The 26,630-nt window shown below is 52.0% G+C and overlaps 10 protein-coding genes across 10 annotated transcripts; 9 read left to right on the top strand and 1 right to left on the bottom strand.

Moving 5' to 3' along the window:
* Nucleotides 1-76: 76 nt before the first annotated feature.
* On the top strand, nt 77-2,729 carry SCP_0801650 (hypothetical protein; the record flags this gene model as incomplete). Its single annotated transcript, XM_027760757.1, has 8 exons — nt 77-354; nt 419-1,381; nt 1,438-1,575; nt 1,633-1,665; nt 1,718-1,810; nt 1,863-2,257; nt 2,305-2,337; nt 2,392-2,729. The coding sequence occupies 8 exons, from the start codon at nt 77-79 to the stop codon at nt 2,727-2,729; spliced, it is 2,271 nt and encodes a 756-aa protein (XP_027616558.1).
* Nucleotides 2,730-3,722: 993 nt separating this feature from the next.
* SCP_0801660 (Peroxiredoxin TSA1-A) lies at nt 3,723-4,655 on the top strand (the record flags this gene model as incomplete). Its single annotated transcript, XM_027760758.1, has 6 exons — nt 3,723-3,823; nt 3,883-3,906; nt 3,966-4,051; nt 4,105-4,303; nt 4,368-4,446; nt 4,497-4,655. The coding sequence occupies 6 exons, from the start codon at nt 3,723-3,725 to the stop codon at nt 4,653-4,655; spliced, it is 648 nt and encodes a 215-aa protein (XP_027616559.1).
* Nucleotides 4,656-5,138: 483 nt separating this feature from the next.
* Nucleotides 5,139-5,684, bottom strand: SCP_0801670 (Multifunctional methyltransferase subunit trm112; the record flags this gene model as incomplete). The annotated part of the gene is made up of 3 exons (XM_027760759.1): nt 5,139-5,294; nt 5,351-5,434; nt 5,502-5,684. The coding sequence occupies 3 exons, from the start codon at nt 5,682-5,684 to the stop codon at nt 5,139-5,141; spliced, it is 423 nt and encodes a 140-aa protein (XP_027616560.1).
* A 190-nt stretch (nt 5,685-5,874) lies between these two features.
* On the top strand, nt 5,875-6,989 carry SCP_0801680 (Exosome complex component rrp45; the record flags this gene model as incomplete). The annotated part of the gene is made up of 5 exons (XM_027760760.1): nt 5,875-6,038; nt 6,095-6,214; nt 6,268-6,370; nt 6,472-6,609; nt 6,663-6,989. 5 exons carry the CDS (start codon nt 5,875-5,877, stop codon nt 6,987-6,989), a joined length of 852 nt encoding a protein of 283 aa, XP_027616561.1.
* A 274-nt stretch (nt 6,990-7,263) lies between these two features.
* Nucleotides 7,264-10,123, top strand: SCP_0801690 (Uncharacterized protein; the record flags this gene model as incomplete). Its single annotated transcript, XM_027760761.1, has 11 exons — nt 7,264-7,290; nt 7,341-7,467; nt 7,525-7,641; nt 7,696-8,073; nt 8,123-8,570; nt 8,621-8,836; nt 8,892-9,089; nt 9,148-9,231; nt 9,279-9,407; nt 9,466-9,778; nt 9,833-10,123. The coding sequence occupies 11 exons, from the start codon at nt 7,264-7,266 to the stop codon at nt 10,121-10,123; spliced, it is 2,328 nt and encodes a 775-aa protein (XP_027616562.1).
* A 913-nt stretch (nt 10,124-11,036) lies between these two features.
* Nucleotides 11,037-13,258, top strand: SCP_0801700 (Nuclear GTP-binding protein; the record flags this gene model as incomplete). Its single annotated transcript, XM_027760762.1, has 9 exons — nt 11,037-11,049; nt 11,099-11,134; nt 11,194-11,270; nt 11,321-11,648; nt 11,701-11,942; nt 11,996-12,200; nt 12,253-12,374; nt 12,425-12,741; nt 12,892-13,258. 9 exons carry the CDS (start codon nt 11,037-11,039, stop codon nt 13,256-13,258), a joined length of 1,707 nt encoding a protein of 568 aa, XP_027616563.1.
* Nucleotides 13,259-14,095: 837 nt separating this feature from the next.
* On the top strand, nt 14,096-14,453 carry SCP_0801710 (hypothetical protein; the record flags this gene model as incomplete). The annotated part of the gene is made up of 3 exons (XM_027760763.1): nt 14,096-14,262; nt 14,315-14,352; nt 14,413-14,453. The coding sequence occupies 3 exons, from the start codon at nt 14,096-14,098 to the stop codon at nt 14,451-14,453; spliced, it is 246 nt and encodes an 81-aa protein (XP_027616564.1).
* Nucleotides 14,454-16,702: 2,249 nt separating this feature from the next.
* SCP_0801720 (hypothetical protein) lies at nt 16,703-18,169 on the top strand (the record flags this gene model as incomplete). The annotated part of the gene is made up of 1 exon (XM_027760764.1): nt 16,703-18,169. One exon carries the CDS (start codon nt 16,703-16,705, stop codon nt 18,167-18,169), a length of 1,467 nt encoding a protein of 488 aa, XP_027616565.1.
* A 2,542-nt stretch (nt 18,170-20,711) lies between these two features.
* Nucleotides 20,712-22,175, top strand: SCP_0801730 (hypothetical protein; the record flags this gene model as incomplete). Its single annotated transcript, XM_027760765.1, has 1 exon — nt 20,712-22,175. The coding sequence occupies one exon, from the start codon at nt 20,712-20,714 to the stop codon at nt 22,173-22,175; it is 1,464 nt and encodes a 487-aa protein (XP_027616566.1).
* A 2,013-nt stretch (nt 22,176-24,188) lies between these two features.
* On the top strand, nt 24,189-25,655 carry SCP_0801740 (hypothetical protein; the record flags this gene model as incomplete). Its single annotated transcript, XM_027760766.1, has 1 exon — nt 24,189-25,655. The coding sequence occupies one exon, from the start codon at nt 24,189-24,191 to the stop codon at nt 25,653-25,655; it is 1,467 nt and encodes a 488-aa protein (XP_027616567.1).
* Between the last annotated feature and the right edge of the window lie 975 nt (nt 25,656-26,630).

Genomic DNA, 26,630 nt, shown 5'->3' on the forward strand with positions numbered 1-26,630 from the left:
GCCGACGTTCTCTGCCACCATTGCCAACTCGGCCGTGACGTGCAGCAATACCAACACGGAACCTCGCCCGACCCAAATGCGCGTCCTCACTGGGAGCGTGTTCGCGACCGCTTTCCGCAGCACCTCGACTGCGGACGGCCTCCACCACCTGCATTCTCGCCAATGCGACGACCACGCAGACCTGCCGTTGGAACGCCAATACCGCGCCTGGCCGACCACAAAACATGCGCCCCCCCTGCGCACGCAGTTTTCTCCCCCCTCTGGCTCAGGTTTCGCGATCACGCGCGGCTTGACCACCACGCGGACCTCCCGGCATGCCAACACCAATCCCGTGCTGAGCTTCTTGCAAAACACGTGCACCCGCTCGGGTGCATATTTTTCTCCACTATTTTACTTACACTTTGCTGACATCCAGCAGTCCCAACACCGCACCTCGCCCGACCCAAATGCGCGTCCCCACTGCGCGCGCAATTTGGCGCGCGTTCGCGGCCCCTCTCCACAGCACCTCGACCGCTGACACCCTCCACCACCTGCATTCTCGCCAATGCGACCACCACGCGGACCTGCCGTTGGAACGCCAATACCGCGCCTGGCCCACCACAAAACACGTGGCCCCGCTACGCGCGCCGCCACCTCGACTCTCTCCCTCACACTTCGCGACCGCGCGCGGCTTAACCAACACGCGGACCTCCCGGCGCGCGAATCCCAATGCCGCACCTAGCCCATCGCACAACACACGCACCCGCTCGGTGCGTATTTTTCTCTGCTATTTTGCTTACATTTTGCTGACATCCAGCAATGCCAACACAGTGCCTCGCCCGACCAAAACGCGCGCCTGCACTGCGCGCGCAATTCCGCACGCGTTTGCGCCCCTCTCCACAGCACCTCGACTGCCAACACCCTCCACCACCTACTCTCGCCAACCGGACCACCACGCGGACCTCCCGTTCGAACACCAATACCGCGCCTGGGCCACCGCAAAACACGCGCCCCCGCCGCGCGTGCCACAACCTCGACCCTCTCCCTCACACTTCGCGACCGCGCCCAGGTCGACCACCGCCCGGACCTCCCGTTCGAACGCCAAGGCCGCACCTCGCCCCTCGCAAAGCACGCACCTGCGCTGCGTACGCAATTTCCTCCACACTCTCGGCCCCGTTTTGGCACCGTGCCCAGACAGCGAATGCCGACGGACATGCCCCAACAGTCGCACCGCGAACAACTCCCACCTCGCCCGATTTCCTCTCGCAACCGCCACCATGGCCTCCGTCACTGATGCTCCTGCAACCACCACTGGCAGCAAATGCAAGATGAGGCATCTGTCACCGTCCGCACCAGTGCCTTCACCCGCAAAAAGGCAGAAGCCTGAAGACAGCGACGACATGTAAGTCTTCATACCCACTCACCGCCATATACCAGCCAACATGCAGTTCTTTGCAGATTCTCGCCGACAGCACACACTGACTCCACCGCATCCGATACTCCCGCAGACGATGCTCACGCCAGTCACCGACCCGACGAGACTCCCGGTAAGCCCTACCGCAACAAAGGAAAGCGCGTCGAGAAAACCAGGACACCGTGAGTTGCTGTTTGCCACCAGACAGACACTTCTGCTAACTGCACCATATATACAAGAACCGAAGTGCTCCAGTCGCTGTCGAAACTCAGGTACGCCCTTTGGCAATTATCCACTGTGACTCACACTGACACTTTCTTGCAGAGAAACACTCGCCGTGACACGTGCCATGAACAACGTGTTTGTCCTCGTGCAACCCGTGTATCTCAAGAGGGCATTCCCTTCGAACATCGCCGAGTACGTCCATTTGCCCTTGCTTTTTCTGCCATACTACTAATCAACCCCAAAGACGTCTGGACCACGTCTCGATCACCACCGCACACAACATCATCAATCTCGCGACCGCAGACCCCACAGCACTCCACTTTGTCACCATCGGAGCCTCCGACTACCTTCAGCTCAAGACGAGCACCCATCTCACGCTCTTCTCTGTCGTCGGCTCCGTTACCCACAGCGACCTGATCAGTCCGAGCGGTCGCAGCCGTCAACTCTGCGTTGCACCATCAGCACTCACCTGGCCACGTGCAGCCGCCGTCCTGGGTGCCATTCTCAACAGACGAACACTCGTCTTCCCGTCGTTCCATGCCGGCCTCTCCTTCTCGACAAGGTTGACCACCGGCACCTCAAACACTCCAACCAAGATCCGCGGCATGGCTCCCGCCACTCCGGTGAATGCACAACGCGGTACGTGACGTCTCGCACTACAAAATGTTCGCTAATGCACCCTGCAGGTCCACCCCCCGTGCTGCCGGCCGATCGAGATGGTAAGATCGCCCCCAACCTTCTCGCACATGCACCCTAACTCACTCCTCCCGCAGTGCCGACTTTCGACGGGTGTAAGCCCTTCAAGTTCTCCATGCACTCCATATCAATGCTTCCCAAAATCCACGACGATCTCTCCACAGAGTCTGCCGTCCTCCTGCTCTTCACTCTTGGGAAGTACATCAAGAGCCACCCTGAACTCGACGACGAAAACGCCGACACCACTATCTCCCTCAACATCCAATCCATCGTCCTTCTCGCCAATCCGGGATTGATGCCCCGCGGCTTCCTCGAGGACGAGCCCATGCCCCTCCTCGGAGTCTTCCGACCGAATTCCGAGCCTGACCAACACCACTCGGATGACAGTGACGACGACGATGCCTCGCTCGTCTAGTTTTCCATTGCTGTAACTACTGTAATAAATGCCTGTACTTGTACTACATAACCACCAATCATACACCCTCACTCTTACAAAAATCGTCAGCACCCCATCAGAGTCGGGGAATGGCGCGAGCACCGCTACGATGGTTGTATCGACCGTTCGGGGCTGGTGTGATTTCTGGCGAGAGCGGCATACCTGCCGTGTCGTGACGCGATATTGGACGCGTCGCGTACCAGGCACGTGATATGCCGAAGTTCCGGCTTTATTCGGGAGTGCAATATACAGGCAACTACTCCAATTTTTTTTGGCTCTCAATGCGTATAACTGGATGCCTTCCCGTAGGATTTGGAGCACTTCTAAATCACAAAGCGGACTGCGAAACACCCCACTGTGTCGGAACAGCAGGATTTGTGAAACCGTAGCGTCGCAACATGATGATGATCAAACCAAGTTCTAGAGGGTCGGAGGACGAGCAGCAGCATGATGTAAGCAATATGCAGCACCAAATATAGGCAAAGATGGGCATTGCGAGTGGGCGGAGATCGAAATCATTGTTTAGAAAGACGTTTAGAATCTGGAAGGGGGGGTCGACCCCCCCTTCCAGATATAAGGTTTAGAAAGAGCTCACTTTGCTCTCACGGTATGCGGAGATCAATTTGCCGACGTGCCGGCCTGATTTAGAGACGAATTTTAGTTTAGAACGTTTCTAAACGGCTACGGGAAGGCATCCACTGAGAATACAGAATGAAGCTTTGCAGTTCTGAAATGTGGAGACTTAATGAAGCGTACAATTCCGGAGATCACCGATGAAGTGTCTTCGCCGGCAGTGCCGAGTCCAGCCTCCGGCCGATTGGGAACCGGCATCAAGTCACGATGCCGTGTAATCATCTCTGTTGCTTCTGTGGGCCAAACACAGACAAAGAACGCGCGAAATAAATTAGACTAGATTCTCGTGCCATCCCAAACTCCGCGTCGCTCTGTTGCCTCGCCTTAGATACCCTTACAATGGTCGCTACCGTTCAGAAGCCCGCGCCCGCCTTCAAGTCTACCGCCGTCATCGATGGCATCTTCCACGAGGTCTCGCTCGAGCAGTACCTAGGACAATGGTGTGTTTACCACTAGAGGAGAGGTTATTTAGGCTATGACGCTCACATATCTTTGTCAGGGTGGTTCTGTTCTTCTATCCCATGTTAGTCGTGGAAAAGTCCTATTCAGTAAGCGCATGTTCATCTGACGTTTATTTGCTAGGGATTTCACCTTTGTGTGCCCGACGGAAATCCTCGCCTTCAATGACGAGCTCCAACAGTTCAAAGACCTCAACACCATCGTGCTTAGTGCGTGTGCTTGTTCATATCACGCTGTTAATTTTCTGATGATGTTGGCTCAGGTGTGTCGACGGACTCGCATTTCTCCCACCTGGCGTGGGCGATGAAGGACCGCAAGGAGGGCGGTCTCGGACCCGACCTTAAACTTCCTCTTGTAGCTGATAGAAACATGAAGATATCTCGAGACTATGGTGTATTGATCGAAGAGGAGGGCGTCGCTCTCCGTGGTCTGTTCATCATCGATCCCAAGGGCATCCTGAGGTATCGTCCTTCATCCGCCTATATCGCCCTCTCGCATTCGCTGACGTTGCTCTCCTCTTGACAGACAAATTACGATCAATGACCTTGCTGTTGGTCGGTCGGTCGACGAGACGATTCGGCTCGTGAAGGCCTTTCAGTTCACCGTATGTTGCTTTGTCTTCGTCTACTGATTCTCATACTAACGTTAGTGCAGGACGAGTACGGCGAGGTTTGCCCTGCCAATTGGACCGAGGGCAGCAAGACTATCAAGGCTGACCCCAAGGGATCGCTCGAGTACTTCTCCACCACCGGCACCGGCACCAAGGAGAACGGCACCAAGAGTGGCGCGAGAAAGCGTGCGCGCGCTGATTGACCGCCCAGCCCAGTCCGTTTGCTCATTTCATCTGCGAGGTTCTAGGTTGATTGAATAACAGGGGTATCTTTTGCTTGATGTCCGCAGGCCAAAAATGTACCATCATCGGTACCACTAATCTATGCTTACCACTGTAGATATAGAGTCGAGCCACTCACGAGCGGAATTCTTCTCTTGGCTGTACGGCATGTCCATATGTGCGGTTCATTGTTGGCATCTCGTGTGGTCAATTGCGCTCTTCATAGATTATGCTATACGTGTTTACATGCCCGTGTAGTGACGCACCGCCTTTATACATAGCTCAATCAGCATTCATCACCCCGTCGTTCCGACGCCCGCACGCTGCCGCTGATAAGCAGCGCCAGCACAGAGCCCGCCGAGGGGTGCTCGCGACGGCCATCAGGCAGGGCCTGGACGCCATCGTAAGGCGTGTGTTCGTCATCCTGAGCGAATTGCAGGCCACACAAGCAGCATCAGCCAATCTCATGTTCCGCCAGAAGCTGTCGTCACCATGAATGTGAGCGGCGGATCTTGTGCGAGTACCTGGATGATTTGGCTCACCATGTTTGGGATGCCATTTGAAATGGGGTAGACATGTTTGCAGTTTGGGCAGACCATCGCGCCCTCCTCGACATGTATCTACAACGGTTTCAATTCAGAGCAAGCATTTTTGGGATATGAACAGTGAGACATACCTCGAGCAAGACATGGTGCAGTTTCTGCAGGAACTCGTCATCTAACATCTCTGGCGGCTCTGTAGGCAGCGATGTATCTCCTAGCTAATATATCCAAGAATCGGATGGACAATGAGCACAGTTTCGCCTGAAAGAAACGACTTTTGCTCACCTGTCGAGCCGCATCAACGAGTGCATCCCACTCTATCTTCGGCATGAAACCGCGTATGAAATCCGGGTTGAACTCGGCGTCACGCAGCTCAATTTCTGCGTCCTTGAACTCTAAAGGGAAGTTATTGGTCGTGCAGCCTTTTGCATGGCATGCGAGGAGGTTGTGCGAGATCAGGCGAACCATCGCACAGATAATTAAGGATGTGAGTACTTGAGCTGAAATGACTTCGTAGTCGAAGACCCGGAGAGAAAACCGGAAGAGGAACGCGTCGGGGAACAAATATCTGTAAACATCTCCTCGCCGCTCTCCTCGTCGTCGGGCGCATTCTCGTCCTCCTTATCGACTTTCTGCTCAGGACTGGCCCGTCCCGAACATGCCCCGACCACCATCGCCCTCCATTCCAGAGAAGGAGTTTCTGTATAGTGCCTTAAAACAGTCTCTGCGCCTCGACGGCCGCGCTCCGCTCGAAATGCGGTCGCCGACACTCACCTTTGGACCGGAGCTCGGGTGGGTAGAGTGCGCGCTTGGAAAAACACGGTAAGAGTGCTTCTATCTGCTGCTGGGCGTATCCTTCATACTGAAATTGCGAACAGTGTCCTGGCGCAGGTGGACGCGAAAATGGTGAAACCGCCGCCCGAGCGCCCGCTGGAGGGGATCATCAGCATCATCTCGGAGCTCTCACCCATGGCGTCGAGCGAATATGAACCCGGTCGGTAGGTATGTGTGTCTTCTCTGTTCTACGATCTCAGTTTTATGTATGGCGCAGACCCTCGGATGAAGAAGTTACTATCACGCGGATGCTCGACAAGGTATTACGCAGGAGCGATGTCGTGGATAAGGAGTCGCTGTGTGTGATGGCTGGACAACGTGTGCGTGTTTCTCCGTGTGTGGGTGGGCTTGTGTTCTCTGTCCTGGCTCGCTCGCTATATTCTCGATATGCAGTGGAGGATTATTGACCTTATTTTCGCAGGTCTGGCATCTCCGACTGACGATACACTGTCTAGCAGATGCAGGGAACATGCTAGACTGCGCTTGCCTTGCAGGTGTCTTGGCACTAAAACACTTCCGAAGACCCGAAGTCGAGGTCATTGGCGATGAAGTTACGGTGGTACGCGTTGATCGTCTACATTTTCTACACCTAATTCTTATGACATGTGATAGCATCCTCCGACAGAACGTGCACCAGTGCCTTTGTCTATGCATCATACTCCTTTCTGTTTCACGTTTGCGTACTTTCCCGACACGACGACGCAGGCCGTCCTCGATCCCTCTCAGCTGGAGCAGCGGCTCAGCGCGGGTCTACTTTCTGTGGCCCTAAATGCACAGCGCGAGCTATGCGTAGTTCAAAAGGCAGGTGGAGTGCCTCTCGACCCAGAAGAAGTTTTGCGAATCATCGACGTCGCGGTAGGGAAAGCGAAGGAGCTGGATAAGGTCGTCGAGGCGCGGTTGAAAGAGGATTGGGCGGGACGGACGGTAGAGGTCCGATGAGGTAGTCAGCGCCTGGTCAGTGTTGTTTTATACGTATTCTATCAATGTATTGAGTTGTTCTGCTGTTTTTTGTTTGCTAAGCTGAGGTGTGACATTCTTGACGCGTGTGTCACGTCGTGACTGCGATCTTGCAAACCTACTAAATTTAGGTTACTGGTCGGTACGGTCGAGCCAATGTCGAGCGCTCTGATGATAACATGCCCTGCAGATAAAGTCTGACGACGGATAGCGCGAGGCAGGCTCTCTACTTCTGAATACCCAAATTATCTCAACCATGTCGTCTGGAGGAGCCACCACAAAAGTACGAGTGAACCTTTCCCGAAGTTCGTGATCCTAACGCATCGCGGGTAGGCGTCTAGCATACCAGACAAATCGATCCGGATCTGCGCAGACAGAGGAGGAACGTTCTGCGACTTGCACGCCTCGTATCCCGATCCTGAAAACCCCCATGAGAGGAAGGAGCTCGTTGTGAAACTTCGTGAGGGCAACTCTTGAATTCGTCTGCTCGCTCCTAATCTTACGACGTGGTATGTAGTCTCGCAGGACCCTGGTAATTATGGTGATGCACCTACCGAAGGCATCAGGCGGATACTTGAGGTCGTCACAGGAGACCATATCCCTCGCGGCTCGGTACTGAATACGGACAAGATTGGTGCGTGCGCTTGCATACTTCCTGCCCACGCTGCTCACGATCACTTCTCTGCAGACTATATCAGGCTTTCTACAACCGTCGCGACTAATGCGCTGCTCGAGCGTAAGGGACACAAACACGCCCTTCTTATCACCCGAGGGTTCAAGGATCTCTTACTGATTGGAAACCAGGCACGTCCGAAGATCTTCGACCTCAACATCCGCCGCCCACCCCCACTGTACTCGACGGTCGTCGAGGTTGATGAGCGTGTTACGCTCGTAGGATACACATCGGATCCCCAAGCAGAACAACATGCAGTTCAGTTTGACGAGCAAGGGAAGGTTAAGCGGGGCTATCGCGGCGCAGGGTGGGATGGCCAGGGCGACGCTGAGGGCCCAGGTGAGATTGTGCAAGGTCTCTCTGGCGAGGCAGTCAGAATCATGAAGAAGCCAGGTGAGGTGCTCGTCACTATGTATCAAATGATCTGCTCAAGCACTCCTAGATTTGGGTGCGGTCGAGAAAGACTTGCGCCGGCTGTACGATGAAGGATACCGCTCACTCGCTATCGTTCTTTGCCACTCATACACGTTCCCCGACCATGAGGTCGCCATCGGAAAGCTGGCGCGCCGCATCGGCTTCGAGCACGTCTCGGAGTCGGCACAGCTCCTGCCCATGATCAAACTCGTGCCACGCGGCGTGTCTTCTACCGCAGATGCTTACCTCACACCTATCCTCCGGCAGTATCTGGACGGATTCTTCAGCGGATTCGATGAGAAGCTCAAAGATGGGCGGCTCCGGAGCCCTCGTGTGGAGTTCATGGGTAGCGATGGCGGTCTGGTGGACCTAAACAACTTCTCCGGCTTGAAGAGCATATTGAGCGGGCCTGCGGGTGGTGTCGTCGGGTATGCGCTGACGAGCTGGGATGAAAAGAAGAAGCTGCCGATCATTGGGTACCTGTTATCGTGTCGAGAGCCCATCAAACTGCTGACCTCGCGTGCAGGTTGGACGTCGGCGGGACGTCGACTGATGTCTCCAGGTTCGACGGCCGCTACGAGGTCGTGTACGAGACGACCACTGCGGGCGTGACTATTCAGTCGCCGCAGCTCGATATCAACACCGTTGCGGCGGGCGGCGGGTCGTGTCTGACTTTCCGCAATGGGCTGTTCATGGCTGGGCCCCATAGTGCTGGAGCAGAGCCTGGTCCTGCGTGCTACCGGTATAGTCATTCATCGATGCGTTCAAAGCAATCTTATCCGAGCCGTTGTGCGTAGCAAAGGAGGTCCACTCGCTGTGACGGACGCGAACCTGGTCCTCGGCCGGCTTGTCCCTGACTACTTCCCGAAGATCTTCGGCAAGTCAGAGAAGGAGCCTCTGGACGTGGAGGCCTCTCGCTCCGCGTTCGAGGCGCTTGCCAAGGTGATCAATGAGAGCCAGGAGAAGAAGTACGAGCTCGACGAGATTGTCAACGGGTGAGCTTCTGGTCGACCGCATGTCGGGCCCGTCGAGGTCTCACCACTCGCGCGTCAGCTTCATCAAGGTCGCGAACGAGACGATGTGCCGCCCTATCCGTGCACTCACAGAAGCGAGAGGATATGCAACGTCCAAGCATATGTATGTACGAAGCACGTATAACTATAACTCAGCTCTCACGTGTGTAGACTGGCGAGCTTCGGAGGTGCGGGAGGCCAGCACGCATGCGAAATTGCACACCTGTTGGGCATCAAGACAATTCTAATCCACCGATATAGCTCTATCTTGTCAGCGTACGGACTTGCTCTCGCGGACCGGTACATCGAGCTCTTATGCGCGCTTAGTGCGTTCCTACTGACTCATACTTTTTTTCAGGGCGTTCGAGCTCCAAGAACCATCGTCGACGTTCTACACTGCGGACAACCGGGCGTCGTTGGTCGCGCGGCTCGACAAGCTCGACGCAGGCGTGCGCAAGGAGCTCGCGCGGCAGGGCTTCGAGGGCAAGCACGTCCACACGGAGCGCATGCTGAACATGCGTTTCGAAGGAACCGATACGGCGCTTATGGTGTTACCCTCTGCTAAGGATGGAGACGGTAAGGAGGACTTTGAGGCGGCGTTTAAGCGGGTGTACCTGGCAGAGTTTGGTTTCCTGCTGGAGACTAAGACCATCGTTGTTGACGATGTTAAGGTGCGTTTCTCCTCGCCTTGCCTTCGTTTCACTGGGCTCATCGGTCCTTCATAGGTGCGCGGGATCGGCAAAACGTTCGACAGCCTCGGAGAGTCCGTGTACTCTGAAGTGGCGCGGCTGCAACGGCGCACTGTCGGCCGCAGCAAGGCGGACTCGACATACAGCGTCTACTTCGACGAGGTCGGCCGGGTGCCCGATACGCCAGTGTACTTGCTCCCCACGCTGGCGGTAGGCGATGCTATCGAGGGGCCTGCGATGATCATCGACAACACACAGACGATTGTGCTCATACCTGGGGCGAAAGCCGTGCTGACAAGCAAACACTTATATATCACGCTGCAGTAAGTTCGGAAAGCGGCGAGTTGGTTCAGCGTGCATGTAGCGTTAGCATATAAAGCTTCAGATAGATGGATCATAATGAATGCTCGGACTTTCGATGCATTGTCCCGCGGGCTTGTACATGCGAGGTATGACTGTAGTGGTCGGGCAGTATTAGTGCATTAGCCCATCAAGTCGTGCAGCAGCTCGCAACGGTCTCTCCCCCTCATTCATCTTCATATCCCTGCACTGGTCTCCTAGGCCTCTTGGGAACTGCAAACAAAAAGCGTCAACGATTTGGATGACGTGATAGCTAGCCGCGCACGACAGTGACTCACGAGGATAGGTGGTAGGGATGGGTTCTGCGGGCTTCCAACCCAATCTCTCGCGCAAAGGCGGCACCGTGATAAGCACTAAGGGACCTAAGCCTCCAATACAGCAGGAGTAGAAGATGACCGGGGCCTCATGAGCTTGCCGTTGCTAATGTCGAGTTAGTTGCACAAAACAGCCACGACAGAACCAAATTTCCGGAGAATGTCAGATAGTGTGTAGAAGTTATATGATACCACGTACAAGATACCGATATGTTTGTCGGAAGGGAGAGAAGATAATCGAGGCCATGGTCGGTAGAGATGAGCTCTGTGGTGCCTCATCGTCGGGCTCTGCGATTATAGTGATTGTGGGAAAGTCTTCCCCTGTCTTCCCCTTACGGGAGGTTTGCAGCACGGACTTCTTTCTCCTGGTTCCCACCAAGATTCCTATTTTTCAAGAGGCTACAGCTCCAGAGTTGACTACTGTTTCCCTGAACGTAATCTTTAGGTTCTCAAAATATCCAAAACATCGTCTCTATATAGTGGGCCAGATCACCGCAGACCCAGGCCAAAGCTCTTAAGTTACTCAACAAAGTTTTGTGTTCTCGAGTTCTCTTTTACTTCACAACATGGGAAGAAATAGTGCGTTCTCAAATTTATCCACGTCTCAGTTGTCCCTCATATACCGCAGAAACACACCGTAAGACTGAGCTTCAGCTCAAAACCAGTGCGTTCCTCTTTCGGAACAAGGCTGATCTTCCAATTGAGGGGTCGCACAATTTGCAGAGCTCAAGAAGGATCCTGGAATACCCCGCCTACCGAGTCTCAGAGTCCGCAATGCAGAGAAACAACGAGCACACATTGTCCGTAGCACTGCCAGGACATGACCGACTGCCCACTGATCGTTCTGTAGCATCCCGGTCCCCATCGCTTCGATCCAGATACACAAATGGCGACAGAGCCCACGCTGTCTTCGCTCGCCCTTCTCGCAGGTGATGCAACCCCGTCGGAGAATGTCTCTTTCGATCCGTCGTCGTCCACCGGTGGCGCAGCGAAGACGAAGGAGCAGTTGCGGAGACATTATATTCGTGCACTGCACAAAGTCATCGACGAGAGTGACATTATTATACTCGTTCTCGACGCGCGAGACCCCGAAGGGTGCAGGAGTCGGCTGGTGGAAGAGGAAGTCCGGAGACGAGAGGGCGAGGGGAAGAAGTTGATTTTCGTTCTGAACAAGATCGGTAAGTCCGCCTTGTCACACGGTGTGCTCACATCACTGATCTTGTACTCCAGACCTTGTTCCACGAGATAATGCGCAGCAGTGGTTACGATATCTTCGGCACTCAACCCCCACTCTGCCTTTCCGCTCCGCTAACTCTCACCAGCGCTCGAAGCTATCTTCGTCCACCGCACCCGCCCTCGTGCGACTACTTAAGGCATATAAACCCAGCGCAGCGCAGAGTGTGACTATCGGCGTCGTAGGGTATCCGAATGTCGGAAAGAGCAGCTTGATCAATACGCTGAAGAGGTCCAAGGTATGTACCGACCTTCATCGGTAGTATTTATAATGTCATGAGGTATATTGCAGGCATGTGCTGTCGCAGCCCAGCCAGGCCATACGAAGGACTTGCAAACGGTACAGCTGGAACGCGGCATGCGTATCATTGATTCTCCCGGAGTCGTCTTTGACGAAGATGATTTCGACGAGGGCAAGGGCAAGGAAAGGGCTAAGAACAACATGCTCTTAAGGAATATCGTTAAAGTGGAGGATATTAACGATCCTATTGCCCTTGGTGTGTACCTCAGTGCAAAGTTAGCAGAACATCAACTTACACATATTCGTAGTGGAGGAAATTCTCGGTCGAACGGACCATGAAGTACTCAAGAAGATCTACAGCCTTCCCCAAATCGGGTCGACGCTGGAATTCTTGACCATGCTCGCGCTCACGAGTGGCAGGCTACTGAAGGTACACTGATGTGCCACCTTTTTCAAAGATACTTGCTGACCGCCATGCAGGGTGGCACCCCAGATATTCTCGCCGCGGCGCGCCAAATCCTGACGGACTGGAACCACCAGAAGATCCCATACTTTTCTGCCCCTCCGACAATACATCCATCGTCTCTCCCGTCTATGGTCGTGGACGACGGCCAGCGGACTGTTGCTCCCGGGGCCGAGAACGTCGGGCAAGCACAGATTGTCAGCCAGTTCTCGAAACCTTTCACCTTGGAGGGTCTGTTCGGTGCCGCTGATGCAGGCGCGTTTGGCGGCACGCCGGGCCCTGAGGCGATGGATCTCGAACAAGAAGAATTCGTTGACGAAATGGACCAGGATGGGTGAGTGACAGTTGCATTGGTCTGCACCGTGCGTAGTTACTGTCAAGAACACTTTGTCTGAACTCTGCATGATGCGTACAAACTTGTATGCAAAGCTGCTGTTCGCACGCCTTAGCTCCGACCAAATTCAAGCTGACTTCCTAATTACAGAGTGCAAATGGAGTCGGATGATCTGGCACCACACATCCCCCGCAAGCGTTCACGTTCGCCATCGCCGTCTGCCTTTTTGGGTCGCGACATGACGGGGGCCTCATCTGTTATTGACGCTGACGCAACAGCGCGTGCGCCGAAACGGCTGCGGCGCTCACACGATGTGCCGGCTTACGATGCCCCGATTGACGGGCATGCCAGACGATCAATGGCGCGCGCAAATCCCCTCAGCCGGCGGGTGCTGAAGCACGAAGCGAAGAAGGCACGGCGTGCGGCGACCCGTGCGATGCAGAAGCGTGGTGGAATGGAGATCGACGATGACGGTGGCCTGGCGGCCACCTTTATGACTGTGTCGGAACTAACTTGATGTGGGCTAGGTCAATGTTGTTGAGTAGGTTGCTCTCGTATTGTATATCGCTGTGCGTGTTATCGCAGAATGACAATTGTTATTAAAGATTCTGGTGAGGAGGTTTCATCTGGCCATGACTCATCTGATCTTTTTATCTGATGTTGTAGTCTTGATACTAGATGGCAGGTATGGGGGGGATAACGCACCGCATCAACGCTACCACTCTTCCTCCCTCCCACAAACTCGGATTCAGCCTTACACGCACTCTCGTGTGCAACATTGTGTGCATACGGTGCATCGTGGTGACCGGAAATGAGTCTACCGAACCTGGACCAGTAGTGAACGGCCATCTCACACAAGTCTTGCCTAAAGATTAAACACTCTGAACTATCTGGATAACATCTGGATGTTTGCTGAGAAGTCCCTGAACTTCTTGCTGGTTCTGCTATTAAGATCATCAATGTTCTATCTGGCCAGCTTTATTTCCTCTGATCAAGAGATCTATTATCCGCTTATTCTGCAAACATTGACTGAAGCTCCTGGGTTTCTCGCATGCGCGCGGACCCAATACTCCTCCCTTTTTCCCGCGGCACTCACGGCGCTGCGTCTGGGTTCCGAAGCGAGTGCATATACGATTAAGTGCCCGCCCAGAGCCCGACGCGTGTGTTCTTGTGCAATTTTGGACCGTTCTGATTCAACGCAACGTGACGAGGAAAAGGTTTGCCCCTAAGGCGATCGGCGCCTGTGTGGAACACCCTATGGTACGTATAGGTTTAATCGCCTTTTTGTGCCCATTTCGAGCATTCCTCTGTGCGTCGACTGCCGTGATCTACAGCCCATTGTATCCAATTTGCGATGTTGAAAGCTCCGTGTGCGAGAAATCCGTTGCTGGCTCGGTCAAAGGGGAAGGAAGAGGAGAAATTCTTGACAAATGTGATCGACGACGACGACGACGTCGGTCTTGCTCAGTCTGGGGCGGCCAAGGAAGCAGGTGCTCACTTCAGTAACAAGGACAACCGGAGGTACGATAATTGCTTGCAAATCGGGGCTGATTGACTTTCGATTTGTCCGCAGGATTGCCAGGAAGATTGATTTACGTATTCTTCCCCCTGGTGTGTTTTTCGTAACAACGATCATCAGTGTTCGCACTTGCCTGACGTGTTCGTTCCCAGATGCCGGAGGTTGGAACGCACGATTTAACAGGATTCGATAATCCCCATCACAGGTGAATGACCCGCAAATGTGTTTGATCGTGCTCACATCGTCCGTGTCACATACGTTCTCTGAGCTGTCCGCCGAATGGACTCTCAGGAAATCAACTTTCTTCGGTCTCGGTGCTTCATTTGGGCGCTTTTTATCTGAGTGATTACGTAACCACGAATCAATGCTACCTCTTTCTTGCGATCTACTTCCAATATTCGCTTTCTAATGAGCTATTTGACAGTCTGGGCATCTGCGGTCCGTCCTACCTCCATAGTCCTTAAGAAGTCAAGCCGTATTGATCGCAAGCAGGGCGCAGTCTCGTTAACACCGACGTGCAATTATCGCTGCATAAATCAACTACGTCAAATCTCAATTTTCTAGGGACTCGATTTATCGTTCAAAGGTTTGGCAGACTGCTACTCAGTAAGCCTGGGATTACTCACCAGCTTGTAGCGTGCTTGATGTTCAGCGATTCCAGTAATTGTAACCACTACAATGATGGCAATTTGTTGTTGAGTTTGTGCGATGCAGTGAGGATGGAGATTCCTGGGATCGGTCAAGTGTTTAGCCTTTGCGCCATTTTCCCTTCAAAACCGCAGAGTCATAAAAGGTTACATCTCATACAAGGGAAGAGAATGAGCATTCGCAAACCGGAGGTACGAGTACACGCCTGTACAATGCCGAACATATTCTCTACAGATTCTTACGGATGTACACGTTGACACCATCATGCTATCAGATATCCTACATTATCACATTCCTCAATTTCTTTGCGTGAATACTGCGGAGCTTAACAACTATCTGGAGGACACTGGACTTCTGAAGGGCATCTAATGGTGTGCATCCGTTATCATCTGCCGTTCGCTTTTGTGTCTTACTTACCATCTCTTTCTAAGCTTTCTTCGCGGCGTCCTTCGCGCGCTTTGCGTCCCCCTCCACTGTTTATTGCAGGTCAGTCCTTGCTAAAATTATAACGGCATATAAAAGCAGACCTCTGCTCTTGCATTGCGGGCAAGTGTTGCCGTTTCGGAGTACATATTGATCGCAATTGGCTGTGGCACACCGACTGTAGGCACCACATTTCGGACAGTTACGTCCAGAAGGAACGCGGCCTGTGCAGCCGTCAGTGGCTGCACAGTGATGGGCTGTCTTGCCGGGAGCCATTTCGTTTGATGAGGTCAAGGTAGGAGGTTTGGGTACCTTTAATCTCCTCTTTGTAGCACTTATAAGATTCCATAGGGCGTCAGATCCCATCTGTGTGTCTTTGGGGATGTATGATGGACTGAGTCCGGCATATACTGTATAGCCGTGAATCATGCAGGCAGCTTCCCACAAAACGGAACGCATCCCTCATGTCTTCTCAAGATATATCCAATGCCTCGGTCGTGTCATTCTCCTATCATGCCCCAACTTCTATTGGTACGTGACCTCACATTTTTAGTGTCCTCAGACTCCATACATTACAAAAGATTCTGAAATCTAAGCTGGCTGCACGTCAAGTCATAACGATGGATCCATGTTTGATTCCCAGTTCGCTGAGCAGCAGTCAGTAGTCTGATGATAGCTTTCCGAGAAAACGCGATCGATATTCATCAGTCTGCATTTTGCAGGGGCGATGTTCATCGCGCGCTGATGCTAGCGCCTCCCCCTCGTTCAACAAACTGGTTCGAAAGCCTCACGTCAAGTGATAGAACGTCCATGATGTCGAATTGGGCTGCGATTGATTATCACTCTCAGCGCTCGGCCCTCGTTGCAATAACGTCCTTTAAGTTGGGATCGATGCAACTAGTACTATTATGCCCTTACCTTCACAAGACACCCCAATACGATCCTGAGTCAGTCAGCCGCTTATATATATACACGAAATAGTGGAGACAAGCTACTTTTGACGCTGGACCCAACGCACGTGGCATCACGGTTGTGGGTCCAGCTGAGCCGCCCAGTAATTTAGTCCGCTGATGAGCGCGAGACGGTGAATTCCATCAGTAGGAGAGAAACCTCCACGGTACCTGGTGCTAGTAAGTACTGGGTCAATTGGTTTGTCGGTGCCGGAACAATCTCTTTCAGTCTGCGCTTGCAGGATCCTACTATACACCGCCAACGTAGAGACCCCCACTGTGCCAGCACCCGTGAACACTGCGTTGATATACGGATTCCCGATCCTCGAGTGACAAGGAGGTAAATTTTTAATCTGAGTTCCTGGATGTACTGCCGCTGAATGGACCTGAAATTAACCAGCTGGTATTGCTCAATTGTTTCATGGAACTGCCAGGAGGCTCCAACGTTGCAAGCCCTCCTTCTTCCAGATGCTCACTGGAGCGTCGCGTGGAGGATACAGTGAATGCGATCGACTGGGAGGCGCTGTCTGCAATCGCATGCAAACTCCATCGGGTCCAATCAGCTCGATGGGGTGATCAGCTGTGGGGTGGATATAACGTTGTTCGATTCCTCCACCTCGACAATGCTGACAAGACGATTATTGTGGCCCGAGTGCCGCATCGACCATCCAAGGGATACATGCCGGAGCACGCCAGAGCGATTTCGAACCGAATTTCTAGTGAGGTGGCAACCATGGAATATGTCGCCACCTACACCCGCGTCCCCATTCCCCGTGTCTTGCATTTCAGCGCTGAAGTCGATCCTCTCGTGGGCTCGCCTTATATATTGATGTCGAAAGTTGACGGAGTTTGCCTCAGCACCCTGTGGGACAGCATGACGGACGATAATCGCGAGATCGTATTACGACAGGTCGTTGATATCCTCCTGGAACTCTCAAACCAGCGCTTTGACAGGATCGGTGCCCTATTCAAAGGGGACGGTGTCGGCAAAGCAGCCTGGTGTGTGAAGACTGCATCATCTTTTGCATCACCAGAGGACGAGATCGAATCTAGTGCTATGGCATCCACATATTCCAGTGGCGTTGAATACTGGACGCGCTACGCGAATGCGATGCTACAGCGCATACATGACAATAAATTCGGAAATAGAGGGAAGGAGTACGACTATGTCCAAGTGTGGTTCCTTCGATCGCTGATCCCTCAACTCTACGACCCGTCGCTCGATAGAGACGGATTTCCCTTGTATCCGAGCGACTTCCACTCTCAGAACATCATGGTTACCTTTACCGACTCCAAGCCTGTCATTTCTGCGGTCATCGATTGGGAGGGTTCTACCACACAATCGATTGTTACCTTTGCACATTATCCGCTCTTCATCGTTGATCATCCTTTCTGGGATGACGACCACCCACTCCGCTTACGGAACGTGCAGGACCAAGCAACGTTTGACAGACTCCTGCGGGAAGCCGAGCAGAACGCCAATCCGGGCGGCAGTCTCTTGCTCTCATGTCTATTCTCGAATTGTCTGGGTGTTTATCTCTTTGAGCAGGCTATGCAATTCCCTGGCTTAATTCGTGACGTGATCTACCCCCAACTCTTTGCGCACGTCTTCGGAATAGTTGAGGATGAGGAGGAGAAGTTCCAAACTGAATACTACTGGGCTCTCTTGGAGAAGGGGATTCTCAAGAAACTGACATCACAGTTCAGAAGGGAAACGGAAGTTTGGCATGAAGCGATGAACGTCCTGGGCACTGATGTTGTGCCCAAGAATTTGCGTAGGGATCAGTTTAGAGCTGTGATACTGGAGCACGCCGATCAGTTCGATGTGGATGGACAGGTCCGACAATGGTTGGCTACCGAGGATCCCAAGCCCGTGTCCCCTCCATAGTTTGAAGTTTGAACCCTTTGCGAATATCATAGCAAGCAGGTAGGATCGTGCAGTCGGCGTATAATACATACATAAGATAACATTAGATTCTTACTGTGTATTCTGTCGAAATGCTTTCAATGCATGGTTTTGTGATAAGTGGGTATTCTGTGGCATGAAGGGTGAAGTCACTCTCCCAAAGACAGTGTAGCTACTCTGCTTCAACCTTCGTACAGTGAAGTCATTGAAGTGTGACTGACGCGTTTGTGGGTCCCCGCTGGTCCGCCGCCGCCAAGAAGCATCAGGGAAAACCTCCCGCGCAAATTGGTCAAAATTATATGTTAATTGTCAAGAATAGTCGAGATTCTACGTGTTCCAGCGATTATCAAGATTGTTGAGAATTACATGAAATAGACGGCCCCTGCCGATTTCACTTATTAATTCTCAACATTTCTTAACATTACACACATTTGTTACAGGGTTTTCTCTTCAATTCTTGCTATTATACATGTTGTGACAACGAATCAGGCCTCATTTACTCAATAATACAGTAGGAAAATGAGCATGTTATTAGACAGTACAAAGTATAATACTTAAAGAGATATGTTAGTCATCGAAAGGGCACTTGCATACCGCCTGGGCAAATAAGGGAGAAAAATCGCCAGCATACCATCCCATATCCTAAGAGGCCGTGAGGGTTTCGCAGTCACGTTCACAAAGACACGGTCGTTGGAGGTGCCCCCTCCGATCATACCAGCGGGCGCATGCGGGGAAAGCTCGAACCTCTCGACATAATAGCTCGGCAAAATCGCAGCCGTGGACCTCCTGAGCCAGCCGCCCCTTCTCCGTGCATCATCTGTACCGGCAGAGATGAGATCATTGGAATTGCCGTACTCATTTGGCAGTGCACGATCTGATGGACCAGGAGGGGAGCCAGGGGGCGGGTGTGCATAGTCATAGTCAACGGCTTCGAGGTCATATATTCCTGGTGTGGATTGTTCGTGTGCAGATGACGGCTCGAGGTCATTGTACGCAAGGGGGTGGTAACCGCTGCGGGGGTTTATGGGGTGGTGCGGGTCGACTCCAGCGTCCGACTAAATTTGATGTGTTGAGGGGGGCCAGAGTTGGAGCATCCATAGATGCCCTGCATTTTCATTTTACTAGTAACCGAGTTAGTCTTTCAGCGAGGCACATAGAATGTAGTGACGCGCCTCGAGTGTTGCCCTTGTGCTACTACACAATACTATGCCTAGCATTGCGTGCCAATATCAGCTTTGTTAAATGCATCCGTGAGGGGTGACAGAGAAAGCACGTACCATAGAATAAGTGTTGCGGGTCAACAAAGACGTGAATATGAAGCAGAGAAGACGGACGCTGCAGTGAACCAGTGCTTGCTCTTGTTTGGTCCAATCAACGTCATCACGTGCCGTTGAACTTAGCAATTCCTGGGCGATGACTTCAACTCACCCTTGCAAGTTGCATCGTCACTGGTTGATCACCTATACCCCATATCCCGCACTTATCTCGCAGCTCATATCTCCTGCCTTGCCTGGCATCTCCCCACCTTACCTGCCTCGCTGACTGCATCTGTCCAGCCTCCACATGTCATCTCGCCCTTGCATCTTGCCTCCTCCATCTCTCTCGCCTCATGTCTTTGTACACCTTGCATCTGCTGTCCCGCATTCTCGCCTGCCTCACGTTCTTACCCATGCTGCTCAGTTGGACACATCGGCAACATCTAATACACCATTCGGATCGCTTCGAACCAGCTGCTGCATTTACAGCCATCTTTGCTGAGTGTTGAGCCGGTGCTGTTTCTGCTTTTGCTGTGTGATCATGGTAAGCACTGGTTCAGCTGATGACTCTCTTCAAGAGTGTTCTGGAGGAACTGTTTTCCAAGATCCCAGTAGAGTTTCTGATTAGCGTACAATTTACATGTAATTATGAGGTTTTCAAATCAGATTATCATTGAAGTCGAGATATTGAGTGACTTTCCTCAGTGCACGATGCACTTCAAATTTTCTCGTTCTTGTGAATTATCTACAATTATCATACATTTCTTCACAATTGTGCTGGGTGGTTTTTCCTGATGTCATTGAAGTTGAGAAATTAAGTGACTTTCCTCACAATGCACTCCAAATTTTTTCATTCTCATGAATTATCCACAATTATCATATAATTCTTCGCAATTGCGCTGGGAGGTTTTTCCTGATGAACTCCGAGTCCGGTGCGCGGTACCGAATGATCGATGACGTCTATGACTCACGTTGAATCGATTGCATACCTCAACCTCGGCGCATGGCTGGTTTCCACCGTAGCACCAGGTACCGGCGAGTACTGTCATCTCGAGTCACAGACCAGCTGCGCTGGACTTGCTTGGACGCGGCACAGTTCATCGCGTTCATAGAAGCTAAACTGGCAGGGCCCCGGAAAGCTGCTGCTGCAGTCAACACTGCAGGACTCTTTGTCTTCCGAGTGACACTGAGGTGAATATTTTCTCGAGTTCTAGCTATACCCTTGTTAAATCCCCGCAAACTACCAGTTAGCGCCGCTCCTCTCACAAATGCCAGACGAACCCGAACACACGAGCATCCCCTCGTCCAAGTGCTCAAATTCGTTGGAGCGTCGCGTGGAGGACACAGTGAACGCGATCAATTGGGACGCCCTCTCTGCCATCACATGCAAACTCCATCAAGTGCAATCAGCTGAATGGCGCGATCCGCTGTGGGGCGGATATAACGTCGTTCGATTCCTCCACCTCGACAATGCCGACAAGACCGTTATCGTGGCCCGTGTACCACATCGACCATCCAAGGGGTACACGACGGAGCACTCTAGGGCTCTTTCCAACCGAATCTCTAGTGAGGTGGCAACCATGGAATATGTCGCTACGTACACTCGCATTCCCATCCCCCGTGTCTTGCATTTCAGCGCCGAAGTGGATCCTCTAGTGGGCTCGCCTTACATTCTGATGTCAAAAGTGGATGGAGTTCCCCTCAGCACCCTGTGGGACGACATGACGGATGATCACCGCGAGATTGTGTTACGACAGGTCGTTGACATCCTACTGGAGCTTTCAACGCACCGCTTCGACTGGATTGGTGCCCTATTCAAAGGGGATGGCATCGGGAAAGGTGCATGGCGTGTGAGGACTGCATCATCCTTTGCACCTCCGGAGGACACGATCGCTTCTTCTGCTATGACATCGACGTATTCGAGTGGCGCTGAGTATTGGATGCATTATGCGAATGCCACGCTACAGCGCATTCGTGACACCAATTTTGGAGATAGAGCAAAGGAGTACGACTACGTGCAAGCATGGTTCCTTTGCTCGCTCATTCCTCACCTCTACGACCCATCGCTCGATAACACAGGATTTCCATTGTACCCTGGCGACTTTCACTCTCAGAATATCATGATTACCCATGGCGATTCCCAGCCAGTCATCTCTGCGGTCATCGATTGGGAGTTTTCCACGGCGCGCCCGATTGTCAGTTTTGCATGCTATCCGCTCTTCATCGTTGATCATCCTTTCTGGGATGATGACCACCCACTCCGTTCACGGAATATACAGGACCAAGCGACATTTGATAGACTCCTGTGCGAGGCGGAGGGGAAAGCCGATCCAGGAAGCAACCACTTACTTTCTCGTCTTTTCTCCAAGAGCAAAGGTGTCTACCTGTTTGGGCAGGCAATTCAATTCCCCGGCTTGATCTTGGATACCGTCTACCCCCAGCTCTTTGAACACATCTTTGGTGAAGATGAGGACAAGGAGGACAACTTTTGTGCCAAATATTACTATGCTCTAATGGAGAAGGGTATTCTGAAGAAACCGACGGCACAATTCGAAAGGGAGACGGAAGTATGGTGTGAAGCGGTGAAGGTTCTGGGCGAAGATGTTGTCCCCGGTGATTTGCATAGGGATCAGTTCAGATCATTGGTACAGGTGCACGCTGATAAATTCGACGTGGGAGGACAGGTGCGACAATGGCTGACTTCCGAGGATCCGAAGCCTATCTCACCTTGATAGCTTGAATCCTCGACCTCGTTTGGTGTGTATTGTATACACTCATTTCCTTCTTGACATCGTACGGTGGAGATGATCACACTTTGGGTGTGAGGCGTTGATCTTAGAATTCTGTTATATGTTCAGTCGAAATGCTTTCAATGCTATGTGAGTGCATGGCCTTGTGATACAGCATCTGGATCAATAGCTCTGCCTCCTTTTAGTCACCAGAATTAGGACCAACCGCTGGCCAAGTAATAAGAAGTGCCACGCGGAAGCTCATGTCACGCGTGGAAATCGCAACTGGTGAAGCCGTGTGGATTCTACAGCATTATCCTTTCATCGTGACAACTTATCATTCATGCTTCGTGCGCATGTTGACCTCGCAGATTATGCTTATCGGGCATCCTACGCGGGGGAAGACAACTCTAGATTTACAAATCGGTGGTAGGGGACATCTTTCTGTACAAATCCTAACATACAAATAAAGACGCTGACATCACTATGCTATCCTTCATTCAGACATTCTGCTATTTCGGTACGTGAATTTCACTGCTTGCCGACCATCTGGAAAACACAACGCACGAGAGGCGTGATTCAGACGTTATCTAATGGTGTACGTCTGTTATCGCTGCGGTGGTGACCATTAGAATACTACTTACCATCACTTCTGAGTCTGTTTAGCGGCAGTCTTCGCACGCGCCGCCATGCCTTCGGCTGTCGGGTAGCGAGGTTACTCCTGACTGGAATCAAATTGGTATACAAAGGTATATACCTGCAGCCACACAGGCTGGGCATGTGTCGCCTCTCCTGAGTACGAAGTACTTGCAAGTGGATGTGGCGCACGGCTGGTAGGCATGACATTTAGGACAGTCATATCCAGGGGCAACACTTCCACTACAGCCTGGAGTTGCTGCACAGTGGTGAAGGGTCATGTCGGTAAGGTAGGAGATTTCGTTGCCCTTTGTGTCCTTCGTGCACAACTTATATAGCATGCTTCACAGGGCGTCAGAATATAACTAGGTGACTGTGCACGTTTACTCAGAGGACGGCGTATGCAGTATCACTGCGAGCCTCGCAGATATCATCCCACAGCTACACGAATGGCAGTATATCCCCTTGTCCTTCTAGATATGGCGACTGACTCGAGTCATTGTATCACCACGCCACTGTGGTACGTTAGCTCATATTGAATTATTGTCGGACTAACTATGCTTATTTCTATCAAACACAGTTGACCGTGGATTTTGCAAAAGCGATAATTATTGATACACCGCGGCGAGGACGCCCCGAATCAACCGAAGAGCGACAATAAGAGCGTCTAGTGGTAGAACTTTACCACAGCAGTATATAACAGGGATAGATTATCGCCCTGGCGCTCCGAGTCGGCGCTCGGTATGATCGTTGTGTACCTCAAGTTGACATCGATCCTCTCATCATATCCACGGGATACATTTACAATAATAATATACCATGCTCAACGCATTCTCTACTAAGGTTAGTAGCCAGACCAGGTAGTAGTATAGCTAGATCATTTATTCAACTTGAAGGGAGCTTGTATAAGCTGAAGTAACAGGTCGTGCAACGCAGAGTCTCTGACCGATCAGTGTGGGTCCCCGCTGGGCCAAGGGTAATGAAATCTTGATCTAAGAAGGCCGCCCTAGCGTAGCCTAGCGGCAGTGTGCACCAGAACTCCGGGTGCACGGTGCCGAATGGTCATGACTCGAGTTGGTCTCGGACACTCCAATTACATACCTTTGTCTCCCTCGGCGCATAGTAGAATTAGATCAGCTGGCTTACGCGGTGGCACACTGTCGGCACAATCTCCCATAAGCCAGCACCCCGAGATTACTGTGGACCCACAGTTGGCATCGCGTTCACGGAAAACCCACTGGCATCGCACCCGCGAAAGCAGTCAGGCCGCCAACACTATAGAAGTACTCTTTCGAGTGACAAGGTAAATATTTTCTCAAGTTCTGGCTATACCCTTGTTAAATCCCCGCAAACTACCAGTTAGCGCCGCTCCTCTCACAAATGCCAGACGAACCCGAACACACGAGCATCCCCTCGTCCAAGTGCTCAAATTCGTTGGAGCGTCGCGTGGAGGACACAGTGAACGCGATCAATTGGGACGCCCTCTCTGCCATCACATGCAAACTCCATCAAGTGCAATCAGCTGAATGGCGCGATCCGCTGTGGGGCGGATATAACGTCGTTCGATTCCTCCACCTCGACAATGCCGACAAGACCGTTATCGTGGCCCGTGTACCACATCGACCATCCAATGGGTACACGACGGAGCACTCTAGAGCTCTTTCCAACCGGATCTCTAGTGAAGTAGCAACCATGGAATATGTCGCCACGTACACTCGCATTCCCATTCCCCGTATCTTGCATTTCAGCGCCGAAGTGGATCCTCTAGTGGGCTCGCCTTACATTCTGATGTCAAAAGTGGATGGAGTTCCCCTCAACACCCTGTGGGACGGCATGACGGATGATCACCGCGAGATTGTGTTACGACAGGTCATCGACATCCTACTGGAGCTTTCAACGCACCGCTTCGACAGGATCGGTGCTCTGTTCAAAAGGAATGGTGTCGGCAAAGACGCTTGGTGTGTACAGTCTGCATCATCCTTTGCATCACCCGAGGACAGGAATGCTTCTTCTGCTATGACATCCACGTATTCGAGTGGCGCTGAGTACTGGATGCATTATGCGACTACCACGCTGCAGCGCATTCGTGACAACGACTTCGGAGATAGAGCAAAGGAGTACTTCTACGCGCAAGCATGGTTCATTCGTTCGCTCATTCCTCACCTCTACGACCCATCCCTGGATTGCGCAGGATTTCCGTTATGTCCGGGAGACTTTCATTCTCAAAATATCATGGTTACTTATGTGGACTCCAAGCCTGTCATTTCTGCGGTCATCGATTGGGAGTTTTCCACCACACAGTCCGTTGTCAGTTTTGCATGCTATCCACTCTTCATCGTTGATCATCCTTTCTGGGATGACGACCACCCACTCCGCTTACGGAACGTGCAGGACCAAGCAACGTTTGACAGACTCCTGCGGGAAGCCGAGCAGAACGCCAATCCGGGCGGCAGTCTCTTGCTCTCATGTCTATTCTCGAATTGTCTGGGTGTTTATCTCTTTGAGCAGGCTATTCAATTCCCTGGCTTAATTCGTGACGTGATCTACCCTCAGCTCTTCGAATACATCTTTGGTGAAGTTGGGAAGGAGGAGGAAAATTTCCGTGGTGATTATTACTACGCTCTAATGGAGAAGGGAATTCTGAGGAAGCCGACGGCTCGATTTGAAAGGGAGACGGAAGTATGGTCTGAAGCGGTGAAGATTTTGGGCGAAGACGTTGTCCCCAGTGATTTGAATAGGGATCGGTTCAGAGCTATGGCACAGGCGCATATCGATAGATTCGACGTGGATGGACAGGTGCGACAGTGGCTGACTGCCGAGGATCCGAACCCCATCTCACCTCGATAGCTTGTTGACTTCGTCTGGTATGGACTGTATATGCTCTGGTATTTCTCTCCTAACATCGTAGCGGAGACGATATCAGCGTAGGCGCGAGGCTTAGAATTTTTTTTATGTGTTGAGTCAAAATGCTTTCAACGTTATGTGAGTGCACAGTTTATGTATATACAAGTCTGTCCGAGCCAACGTTTTGGCCTTCTGGCTTCTGGTCATGCCAATATTATGGAAATAAGGTTCAAATTGGTAAAGTATCAGGCCGTGGGTGGCGACCTCGTTTTACGTCCTTGGATATAGGGTAGTTGGGGACAAATGCACCTTTCGGTTTGAAGTACAAATGTTGTACTCCATTTCCAACCTTAACCCTATAGTCACTACCTAAATTTGGCATTCATAGATCAGCGCCTCAGGCTGGGCGCTTCACCCCTAGAAACTCGCCAGGATCACAATCATTACACAAAAATTCCTGGACACTGCAGTTAATGTCCGATGAGGTATTATCCAGCTGCTTGTCAGTAGCTGTCACCGCGTGTTGCGACGTAGTCGCCGGCATTTGTGTTGACTTCAGTAGCGTTCGTCAGTAAACAGTGGTTTTACCACCTAGCTCGCGGCTGCTAATGTTGAACGCATACGAGTATAGGACATACATGCACAGAGAACCTGTGCACCAGCTCTTGCATTGGAGGCAAAGGAGCCGAAGACATAGGAGAACGCGAGCCTCTAGTTTCTCACACTGTGGAGCCAAATCCGCACCCGCCGATGCAGAGCTCTGGGATGAGTTCATGATAGGATGGGCAGATGAATAGGTCTGTGCATTGCATCCTGCTTTAAAACATCCGTTGATTTCATGTTCAGCTTCTTTTTCTTATATTGAAGGTTCGGGCTGGCCTCGGGCCCTGCGTCCTGCCATGTCGCCATGGTTATAGAGCAAAGGTTTCATTCAACGAAATATTGAATGCGTGAGGAACGTATTATTCGGTTCAGTTT

This window comes from Sparassis crispa (assembly GCF_003851025.1).
Source record: "Sparassis crispa DNA, contig_000007F, whole genome shotgun sequence".
In the NCBI taxonomy this organism is placed as follows: Eukaryota; Fungi; Basidiomycota; class Agaricomycetes; order Polyporales; family Sparassidaceae; genus Sparassis; species Sparassis crispa.